The 12,328-nt window shown below is 36.3% G+C and overlaps 1 protein-coding gene across 5 annotated transcripts in view; it reads right to left on the bottom strand.

Moving 5' to 3' along the window:
• RBM26 (RNA binding motif protein 26) overlaps nt 1–12,328 on the bottom strand; it is a 76,973-nt gene that overhangs the window by 12,323 nt on the left and 52,322 nt on the right. For all 5 annotated transcript variants that reach the window (XM_007466801.1, XM_007466800.1, XM_007466798.1 and 2 more), the window contains 5 exons: nt 9,432–9,557; nt 9,006–9,080; nt 7,391–7,558; nt 5,426–5,530; nt 893–1,093 (listed from right to left, as the gene is read on the bottom strand). In XM_007466801.1, coding sequence (XP_007466863.1) covers nt 893–1,093; nt 5,426–5,530; nt 7,391–7,558; nt 9,006–9,080; nt 9,432–9,557 — 675 coding nt within the window. The remainder of the gene's footprint in view (nt 1–892; nt 1,094–5,425; nt 5,531–7,390; nt 7,559–9,005; nt 9,081–9,431; nt 9,558–12,328) is intronic.

Consider the following 12,328-nt stretch of genomic DNA (forward strand, 5'->3'; position numbering starts at 1 on the left):
CTACTGTTCTTTCACCATCGTATGTCTGTGTGAAAAATACTTCTCTAAGTTACTGAAGTATTTACAGGTTTTAATAAATTTAACTTGATTTTAAATTATTTGTAGTGTAACTGGTTTGTGTTAAACCATTATATGTAAAATCCTTGAGGGTAAAGAACTGGTTATTTACTTTATATCTCCGGAACAATTACTCTAATGCTGCAGGCAAGACCAATGCTTAGTAACTAACCTTTGGGATATCACTAAGAATCGTAACATTTAAGCTGAAAAGGGCTTTAGGCAGATATATCTCCATTCTGCACATGAACCCAACAGATCCCAGGAAATCCAAGTAAAATAATGGATTAGCAGGGACTAGAATCTTATTCTCCTTCCTCATAGAAGGAAGTCCATTGCAATTAGACTGACTCCCTTTAATTATACCCTGGCACCAAAAAAGGCAATGTCAAGATCATATTCCAAAATTTTGTCTTGTGTCATTTCTAGGTTAGCTAGGTCAAGAATACAGTATTAACAAATAAAATTCCATCTTAATTTTTAAAAATCTGGAAGGCCCATGCATTATGCTAAATTTTTCCTAAAAGTAAATATCAAATGAAACTAAATGATAGGACTTCCCTCTCTGAAACAATAAGGTCTAAATCATTCCTTTCATAATCTGAAGGCCTACTAAGTGTAAGAATAGTAACATTTCTTCCAGACAATGATTAAACAAAAAACCACTAGAGCTTGCTTTTTAAGTAATTAACAAAGGATTATTATAGATTAATCAAAACCTTTGGTGAGATTAATGGGCTTAAATTATTCATTTCATTTTCATACTTTCCCTTTAATATCCATTATCCCCAACAATGATTATCAGTATTTGTTTTGTTGGACAGTAAGAAAGTACCGCAAAATGAGGAAGAAGATCTTCTCTATCACTCTCTGTAAATGCAGAAATCTCCAATGCCCTGGGACGGTGATCCACCACAGCATGACCAGGCACACCTCGACCTCGACCTCGACCCCTGCCTCGGCCATGAGCTGCCCCTCGACCTCTTGAATGAATTCCTCTACCACGACCAGATGAGAGAATCCCCCGTTTCGCAGCCTAGAAGAGATTAGACAAATAGGTTAAACATCACAATTACTAACACGAGCCAAGTGTTATACTCAGATAAGTCATACAATCTGACATGAGTTATACAATTTGATACATATTTACATATTCAAATAATGCCCTACAAAAGGATTTCATAATTTAAGTTAGGGTTTTAGTTTCTAAAGTGAAAGCAAATTTAGGCAGCTAATGAATTTAGAAAACAAAGTAACATTAATTTAAGCAATGTTTTGAAATTAATAAATGTGCCTTTTCTACTAAGCCCCTAAGACATCAAACTATATCACAAAAAGACCAGCAATTCTTGAGTTCCAAATAAGGCCCAGAGCTAAATGTTACTTCAAAAGTTAGTATAGGGACTTCCCTGGTGGTGCAGTGGTTAAGAAACCTCCTGCTAATGCAGGGGACACAGGTGCGAGCCCTGGTCCTGGAAGATCCTACATGCCACGGAGCAACTAAGCCTGTGCACCACAACTACTGAGCCTGCGCTCTAGAGCCCGCGAGCAACAACTACCGAGCCCGTGTGCCAAAACTACTGGAGCCCACGTGCCTACAGCCTGTGCTCCACAACAAGAGAAGCCACCGCAATGAGAAGCCCGTGCACCACAACAAAGAGTAGCCCCTGCTCGCCGCAACTAGAGAAAGCCCGGGCACAGCAACAAAGACCCAACGCACCCAAAAATAAACAAATAAATAAATCTATTAAAAAACAAGAAGTCAGCATAATGTAGACATACAAGATACCTATATATATAAGTGTATTTTTTCTAGTTATGGCTTTCAAATACAGTGTTTCCATTTGTTTGCCTGTTGACTTCAATATGTACAGTTATTTCAAATTCATCATTTTGATCATTTACACTAATACCATCATATAACCAATGTAGCATAGTAACATATTCCACTTTATCGCTCTATATGAATAGCACACCATTCCTTCATTCCACAAATATTTAATGAGCACTTCCTGTGGTCTAGTCTTTACCCTCAGGTAGCTCAAATCCTAGAAGGCTAGAGACATTAAGCAATCTAGTTATTTGATTATATTAATGAGAAGTGATTCAAAATATGAGGAAATGCTCTACTTAAAGATCTGAATAGAATATTAAAGATCTGCAATGAATAAACTACTAGAATAAAAGTTCCATGAGGAATTTTTTTTCTTGTTTTACTCTCTACTTTATCCCCAGCACCTAAAATAGCAGCTAGTAGATTGTAGAAACTTAATATTTGTTCAATGCATCAAAGAAGGTACAAAGAACAAGCAAGGCAAGGGTGAGGGGTGGGGGTTAGAGCATGAACAAAGGAACCAAGGCTGAAAGGAACTTGGTACTTCTAAGAAGGAATAAAATCCAGTACAGCTGGACCACATGTGATGAAGAGATGAGGCTAGAGAGACAGGCAGAGCCAGATAATGAACAACTTTAAGAACCACGTTAAACATTTTGATTTTATCCCAAGAGCCATGAAAATCAATGAAAACATCTAAAGTTCAGAAGTAGGGTGATGTAATCAAATCAGTGTTTAAAATATTATTCTGGTAAAAGGAAAAGAGAACAAGCTGGGAAACCAGTCAGGCTACTACAAGAGCGCCAACAACTGAAGATAGAAGCTTAGTCTACAATGGTGGCCATGGAGATAGAGAGAAGTAAAATAAACACATTTAAGACATACTGAGGAGGCTTCCCTGGTGGCCCAGTGGTTAAGAATCCGCCTGCCAATGCAGGGGACATGGGTTCAAGCCCTGGTCTGGGAAGAACCCACATGCCACGGAACAACTAAGCCCGTGTGCCACAGCTACTGAGCCTGCGTGCTAGAGCCTGTGAACCACAACTACTGAAACCCACGCACCTAGACCCCTTGTTCAGCAACAACAATAGGCCACCACAATGAGAAGCCCACGTACTGCACAATGCAGGGGGGTTCAAGCCCTGGTCTGGGAAGAACCCACATGCCACGGAACAACTAAGCCCGTGTGCCACAGCTACTGAGCCTGCGTGCTAGAGCCTGTGAGCCACAACTACTCAGCCTACGAGCCACAACTACTGAAGCCCACGTGCCTAGAGCCCGTGCTCTGCAACAATAGAAGCCACTGAAATGAGAAGCCCGCACACTGCAATGAAGAGTAGCCCCTGCTCACCGCAACTAGAGAAAGCCCACGCATAGCAACGAAGACCCAACGCATCCAAAAATTAATTAATTAATTAATTAACTAACTAAGAAAAAAAAGATACACTGGGGAGTAATATGTATAAAACTTGGTTTAAATGTGTATGAATACTGAAGGAAAGGGAGAAATCAATGATGACTCCCAGATTTCTGGTTTGGGTAATTGTGTAGATGAGTTTAGGGACAAAATAAGCACAATTTTGAACATGTTGAGCCTGAGGATGTGAGACATCCAAATGAGAATGTCAAGCAGGCACCACTGCCAAAATCTCTGCAAGTACAAATATTTTAGTTTATTCATCTCAAAACAGTTAATTTTAACATTAGCTAAAGTAATCATCTAAAATCCAAATGATAAACTTCAAAGGTCAAGGATTAATGTCAATAACAGCACAGCATATACAAAAGTATACTTAGGAACTTCAAAATGCTCCTTAAAAAAGGGGTCCCTGGACAAGTCAGTTTGAGCAATATTGAGTATTTAAACATGTGTTTTTGGAGATTCACAAATTACAAGCCTCTAGAAAACCATATACAAAACTCATGATCATATATACACTACCAAATGTAAAATAGATAGCTAGTGGGAAGCAGCTGCATAGCACAGGGAGATCAGCTCGGTGCTTTGTGTCCACCTAGAGGGGTGGGATAGGGAGGGTGTGAGGGAGACGCAAGAGGGAGGAGATATGGGGATGTGTGTATATATATATGGCTGATTCACTTTGTTATACAGCAGAAACTAACATACCACTGTAAAGCAATTATACTCCAATAAAGATGTTAAAAAAAAAATAGAATGTGGGGAAAAAAAACACACATGTTTACTATAACCTCTTCCAAACTTATTTGGCCTCAAAAGCTTTTTTCACTAATACCTATTAACAAAATATGGAATTGATGTGGTGAATGAACACACTCTGGCAAACACTGCATTACTGCATATACTAATATTAATTGCAAACTGAAGTTTGGCCATCATAAAAGAAAAACAGAAGATGTCATTCAGTGTTTAGCTATATCATGATAAAGAATGAAAACATGGACTAATAATATAAAGGATATTAGTAATACTATTATTTATTTGCTAAAATTATGGGCCAAAATTTTTTAAATGATAATGTATTTTTTTAAAGTCGCATCAACACAGGCATGAAATCTCCAGAATGGTGAAAACACAATTTCTATATTAACATAAAAGGAACCTATCTTTTCCAAAACGTGTTATCTTAGGCAGGACACACAGACAACCATATAAGTTTTCCAGAGAACGCAAAATATATGAAGGTTTAATATACCATCCTATGGCTTCCTATGACAGACAAGACAAGAGCCTTAAGACAAGAACAATGGCTGCTAAATGTTAAAGTCTTTAATAGCTGGATACCAGTACTCAATACAGATTTCTACTATGTTGGAAAAAGAAAATCAAGTTGCTAACGAATTTGGAAAAAAAGCATTATTTTCAGATTAAGCAAAAGGAATAAGCTAAAATACAAAAAATTAAATTGTGGCAACGATAAATATAGACAAGTACCAACTACACTAATGACATAAATGTCCCTGTACTTCAAAATGTAATTCTGATTCTTAAACATCTTTTTGCTAAATGTTAAAAATTCTCATGTATAGAGATCAATTTTACTAGATTTTTCTTACATAAATAATCATATAACTAAATTATAAGAAGTTAGTTTTTTTCTCTTTAACATCCACAGCACCATCTATAGGTAAAACTTAAGTAAGCATGTTCTTCAATATAATTCTACCACTAAAAGTCTGATCCTTATAGGAACTCAACGTAACAGCCTATATATGCACAGAATATCTCCCTAAGAATAAAGGAAAACCTTTAATAGATTTTGGTCCTAGGAAGAAAAACAAACCAGAAATAGAAAAGGAACAAAATTCACTAGAATTAGAGGGACTTGTGTATAAAAGTAGAATGGCTATCACCCCTCATTAAATACTAAGAGATTTTCTATTAGCTCTGAAAGATTTGCTAACCTCTTCCCTCTTTTATACATCAACTCCCAATATGTTTGCCAGAGACTGCCAACGACTGTTGACCAGAATGAGAGGAATATATTTTCAAATAAACCATCAAGACTGTAACTACTCCTCTTTAGCGTACTGTGTGGCTATCATGAAACATACCTCCAGCTGTAATTCGGTATATTTTCTCCTAAGTTCAGTGACTTCTTCTCCAGCTTGCATCTTCTTATATAAATCCAGTTCTGTGTCAAGTAATTCTTTCTGCATCTAGAAAATAGTAATAAATATTTTAGGTGATGACAATTAATATCCTGCATTTATACAAAACTTTTTACAAAGAATTTTTTACACATTCTCATTTAATCCATACATTTCTTCTCTATCTCCAGTCCTACCATCCTAGTTCAAGCCACCAGTCACCTCTGGTCTACACTACTGCAACAGCTTTCTAACTTGTTCCCACTTCCACTGATTTCCCTATAATTCATTTTCCATACAGAAGCCAGAGTGAGATTTCTACGGACTGATATGGAGTAATTTTCAGGAAATAAAAGAAAAACAAAACACCAAGGTGTTAATGAGGAATATACAGTATGCTTTTACGTAAGAAAGAATACATACACACACACCAAGAGGGAGGGAAGAGTGGGGAACAGAGTGTCAGGGCTCAAAGGGGAATGGTCGTTTATATAAACCTTTTTATATAGTATAACTTTTGAATCATGTTAATGTTTTACTTATTCAAAAAATAAAATTAAATCAGCAAGAATGACAGGGAGAGCAATCCAAAACTGAATACAGACAGAAATAAACCTAACTTTATCATATTAATAACATAACCACATGAACGGAAAAACACATGATCCTACACCACGGGTCTGACTCTATACTCTTAGTGGAGTATATTATGAGGTTGTAAAGAATGCAAACAAATTCTTAATTTTATATTTAGTTAGTTGTTGGAAGTGGTATTGTTTTAGCAATTCTGGAACTATTCGAATGGATTACAGGACTGTACAAACGTATACTGTATTGATGTTAGTGGGAACCAAGTTGTTATCATGGGAACAGGGAGATATGGCATAAGAGAAAGAAAAGAAGAACCCTGTGGTATTAGATTAGAATGAGAAATATCAATATAAACTCATGATTTTATATATATATACATATACACACACACATATATACATACACACACACAACAAATACACACATACACACACACTAAGTATAAGTATTGTATGACTCCATGGGGTTTTTTTTAAATCACTTATTGTCATCTGAAATTAACTTGCTCACTGTTTTGTATCTAATCAGTTAATCTACCTGAATTTTCTCTCTTTCAATCATTCATTCTGGAGACTTCACTGGTGGCACAGTGGTTAAAGAATCTGCCTGCCAATGCAGGGGACATGGGTTCGGGACATGGTCCGGGAAGATCCCACATGACGCATAGCAATGAAGCCCATGTGCCACAACTACTGAGCCTGTGCTCTAAAGCCCACGAGCCACAACTACTGAGCCCGCGTGCCACAACTACTGAAGCCTGCACACCTAGAGCCCGTGCTCTGCAACAAGAGAGGCCACTGCAACGAGAAGCCCGTGCACCACAACGAAGAGTATCTCCCACTCGCCGCAACTAGAGAAAGCCCGTGTGCGGCAATGAAGACCCAATGCAGCCAAAAAATAAAAATAAATAAATTAAAAGAAAATATCATTCATTCTGTACAGTGACATCAGATTGGTACTTCTCTGTTCATTAATATTTTATACCACCAATTACTTACAAAAGAAATCTCAAACTCCTCAGTCAAGCATTCCAGTACCTATATCGTTTTGTCCTCTAGCTACCTTTTCAAGATTATCCATAACTATTTGTCTAATTACTGACTTTCTAACTACAACTGACTTTCTAACTACAATGTGCAGGGTTCAAAAGATGAGTAGAGTTTGCTTGTTTGTGTTTATTTACTTATTAATTACTAGAGAAGGAGAAGAATGGCAGTATATAATGATCAAATTTTGAGCAAAGAATATTAGCTAAAGGAAAACTGAATCTTAAATAATGTAGTGCTTTAATGTTTTCTTAACAAGTAGTAATATGAATAACAATACAAACTGAAATACCTGAGTCTTGGTTTTTATACTTTTTGGAAGACAGCGTCCAGGAGAAGCAGCTTTGACCTCATCTTTCAACTTGGTAATATTTTTTGTCAAAATCTCTAAAGTTTTCATTATTTCTGCTTTATCTTCAGACTTCATTGCTTTGTTTTTCTCCAGTTTTGAAATTAACATCTGGCAAATTTTTAAAAACAAATATATGACACATTCCTACTATTATTTAAAAAGCAAACATGGCAAAGTAAATATAAATAACTGCTACTTTTAGTTTATGTATTCATGACAAGGCTCACAATCACTGAGATAGCAGAATAGCAGATTGGTGATGCTAACTATCTCAATTCAAGTCTTAATCTTGGTTTACGTTGTGAAGAACTGTATTACTACTTAAGTCTCTTAGAAGATAAGTTTAAAGCATACAACCACAAGAAATTTAATTCAACCTCTGAAAAGCTGTCATTTTGAAATATCAACAATCTTACTCTCTAATCCACTTGCTGATATTACTGATCCTAAGTATTCCCACTCCAAACATAGTCCGTAACCCAGAAAGAATCAGAGGAAACGTTTTACGGTTTCCCTCCATATGAGATATTAGAAAAATAGCATATTTAGTTACCTACTTGCTTTGTCAGAGGGAACAGTAACTGGCTAGGCTGAGAACAATATGCCCAACACAGATAGGAAGTAGGAAGATAAACATGGTAATATGGAGAAGACATCACAAAGTATTATAGGTTCTCTGAGTCAAGATGGTTTCAGTTTTGGGTGTAAAGCATTGTGATGTCTCTTTATCAAGTACATACAAATTTAAATTAGAAAAGATATACATTTTAAACCAAAAGGTAAAAAGTTTGTGTATTTTCAATATTTTCAAGTGTCATAACTTTTATTACCAGACATAATCAAGAACTGACACTAATTAAATGCCATAACTAGAGCAACACTGTACAAAAGAAATACTGCAAGCCACATAATTTTTAATTTTCTAGCAGCAACCTTACAAAGATAAAAGAGATACATTAAAGTTAATTAAATACATATTCTATTTAACTCATTTTATCAAAAGTAACATTTCAACAAAAATTACTGGGATGTTTTACCATTTTTCTTCATACTACGTGCTTGAAATCTGGTTATGTATTTTACACTTACAGCACATCTCAATTTGGATTAGACACATTTCAAGTACCTGATAGTCAGATGTGGCTCTTAGCTGCTGTACCAGACAACATAGGACTAGAGGATCACAAGCCAATTAAAGAAAGGTACATATGTCAACAATGAGAAAAAGGTTCCATTTACTATCTATTGAACTACTGTGCAGCAACATACCTGGATAAATATTCCTTATTTTCATTTCAAGTTGATAGTCATAGCTCCATTTAAACTAATCCATTTCCCAGTCCACTGTGCAATGTATATTACACAATGTAATACACTTCATCACCAACATTTTATCAATTAATATATACATTATTATTGATAAATATTTCAGTTTTACCATTATCAATTACAGTAAATATGTTTCTCAGGACTATCTATAGAGTGTAAGATTAAATTCACTAAAAATTATGATACTTATAAATATATTTTGCCAAATCTAACTTTAATATTTTACCTTCTGTGTTTCAATGTGCTTTTCTAAAATTTCTTGTTTTCTCTTCCTTACATCCTGCTGAAGTTTCAGTGCCTCCTAGAGAAGGGATCAAAAATATTATTAGAATATTTACCATGCACCTTTCCGATAAATGGAATTACCCAAGAAGACAGAACTGGTTGTAACTGAAGAAGCTTGGCAACAAAAATGAAATGCAAAGTTTTCCTATGTAAAGCTTAAATAAGTACACAAGTTTCAAAAATCAATCAGGAGAGCCTTTCATTCCAAGACGAAAATTAATATTTACTAATATACTAGGGAAAATAAAAGTTCAGTGGCAGCCAACATATACCTTTCTTTTGGCTCTATTTTATGATAAGCACTGAAAAAACACATACATGCAGAAAAGCTTCCCGACCTGCAAATTCTGTACACTACTATACTTACCTGTTTCTTTTTCTGTGCTTCATTATTATCAACTGCAGAGGTGGAAACAAGTAAGGTTTTTTGTGCAGCCTTCAAAGCAGCTGGATTATACACCGTTTTTGTTAGGCCAGTAGATGTAGACAACACCTACCAATACAAATTCAATTTCTCAAAAAATGTATCAAGCATTCATGATTTCCTGAGTACTATTTCCTTCAAAACTCTAAAGCACTCCTGTCAAAATCTAGCACACTGGGGCTTCCCTGGTGGCGCAGTGGTTGGGAGTCCGCCTGCTGATGCAGGGGACACGGGTTCGTGCCCCGGTCCGGGAGGATCCCACAAGCCGCGGAGCGGCTGGGCCCGTGGGCCATGGCCGCTGGGCCTGCGCGTCCGGAGCCTGTGCTCCGCAGCGGGAGAGGCCACAGCAGTGAGAGGCCCGCGTACCGCAAAAAAAAAAAAAAAAAATCTAGCACACTGAACTAAAAGTATTATATATTTGTAATAACTAAGTCACATTAGTGATTTGAAAGAAAGGGTATGAGTGAGGGATAAACTATAAAGTGAAAATTTTTTTAATTAACACCATATACCTTTAGAAGAAAAGCAAAAAGCAAACATACAAAAACTTCAAATCAATGAAAAACACACTGCCATTACTGTATCACTGAGAAAATATTAGTTGTTGAATACATTACTAGTATTCCTAGTGACTAAAGCAAAAACTGTACACAAGAACACAGCACAGGAGGAAATCAGACACTGTCCTGCAAATAATTTAAAATGATCATTTGTAATTTACATTTCTGAAATTAACCTTATTGCTTTCTCTCTCCATTCCTTTGCTAGCACTGCTCCTACTTTAAGTGACCTTATTCCCTTAAACTCAGCTCAGGTTCAGCACAACCACTCCAGACCTCCACAAAGCTCTAATCATTTATTTCTTCTACCTAGGTCCTTCCATGAAATATTATTCCTATTAAAATATTTAGTAAAAATGACCGGATGACATATTAATTTCTTTTATATCTCTCTCGCTATCTTCATTGTAAGAGCCCTGAAACAAAAAAAACATGTCTTTCTCCTCTTTGTGCTTCTTCTAGTACCTAAACCTTACTACCAACTAATTATGAGACAATGGGTAAATTCAGGTACCTTCTTGGGCCTCAGTTTGCTCATTAAATAAGAAGTTCAACCTGATGGTGCCTAATGTCCTCACAAACCCAAAAATTCATTCCATGAGGGTAGGGATTTTTTTTGCTTGTTTCACTGCTTTATCTTCAGTGCCTAGAACAGCACCGGGGCACACAGCAAATACTCAATAAACACTTTTGCACCAAGTTAAAATGAAATGATGGTAGATCAGAGTGGATAATCTTTTCCACACAAAGGTCAATTTAAGAAAATTAAAGTGTATATAGGCTGCCTTTTTTATCCTACGAAAGCATAAAGTTGTAGGTTCCAAAGAGTGGTTGGTTACTGGTTCTTGGAAAGGAGTTTAGAGATCCCTTCAAAGAGAGCTATGAATGCTATAAAATCTAAACATGAAACCATGTGTGTGAAGAGTGTAACTTCCCAGAGGAAAAAACATAGTTTCCAAAGTCTTAAAGGAGTTCATGACCTAAAAGAGGTTAGAAGAACTACATAAATAGAAGAGTATCAATGAGAAAAAGAGCCCTACTTTCTCACTACTAAAATGTAAATAACTGGGTATATCAGAGAAGTAGCAATCTGGACACTACTTTCTAATCTTTTATCATGAAATTAGATTAGGGAACATCACAAAGCTTAGGCAACTCATCGCTATTCTAAGTATCCAAGAATGTCTTAGCCTCTAAATGAAATAAAAACCTAGAATACTATAATTACACTAGTTCCATATAGCACAGCTGATGTTTAAAAATAAAGGTTCTTTACAACAGTTGATGTGTATCAAACTTTGATAATTTTCTTCAATAATGAAAATACTTAAGATATCACTAACAAGTATGAAATGGTTGCATTCAGTAAAATATAAAGTAGACACAGATTTAGTTCTAACTTGTCACATTCTCTGTAATTCTAGAGGAAAAGTTATTCCATGCTACCTTACCACACCATACAATGTCAATCTGTATGATTATACAGGGTGAGATAATAACTTTATAAAGGGAGAAACACAAGATAATCTGCAGAAGAAAGAGACTGCTTATAAACTGTTTTTGTCATGATGGTTCCATAACAAGTTGAAGTTGTGACCAAAAAAGGATTTCTATACTCAAAGTTGGAAACAATATCATAACCCTACTTTCTAGTTTCAAAATGTATATTATTGTAAGAGCTGTGAGAAAGCCAGAAGTAAAGAAACCCATATAATTTGTTTAATTCAGCATTTCTCCAATTTCAGTGAGTAGGGAACACTCCCTTTCCAAGTACTGTTATTAATACCAGATATCACACCAAGGATTGCTGTTGCAAGGTGAATAAAAGTACATGATAGGGCTTCCCTGGTGGCGCAGTGGTTGAGAGTCCGCCTGCCGATGCAGGGGACACGGGTTCGTGCCCCAGTCCGGGAAGATCCCACGTGCTGTGGGGTGGCTAGGCCCGTGAGCCATGGCCACTGGGCCTGTGCGTCCGGAGCCTGTGCTCCGCAACGGGAAGGGCCGCGGTGGTGAGAGGCCCACATACCGCAAAAATAAAAAAAAAAAAGTATATGATAACAGTAAGAAGACTCCTTTATTGCTACAAGCATCTCATTTCCTTGTTTTTTCCAGGAACTTCCTTCTGTAAAAACAGAACATCAGCTAATATATTTCACTGAGCTTAAGATACCACTGCCTAGGAGACACACTGTAATTTAATATAACCCTACTAAAGGAAAAGGCTGCCAATTATAATCATAAATACCAACAACTATAAGATGTAGCCCAATTTCAGAGGTG

The sequence above is a fragment of the Lipotes vexillifer genome, unplaced genomic scaffold (assembly GCF_000442215.2).
Source record: "Lipotes vexillifer unplaced genomic scaffold, Lipotes_vexillifer_v1.1 scaffold19, whole genome shotgun sequence".
NCBI classification, from domain to species: domain Eukaryota; kingdom Metazoa; phylum Chordata; class Mammalia; order Artiodactyla; family Lipotidae; genus Lipotes; species Lipotes vexillifer.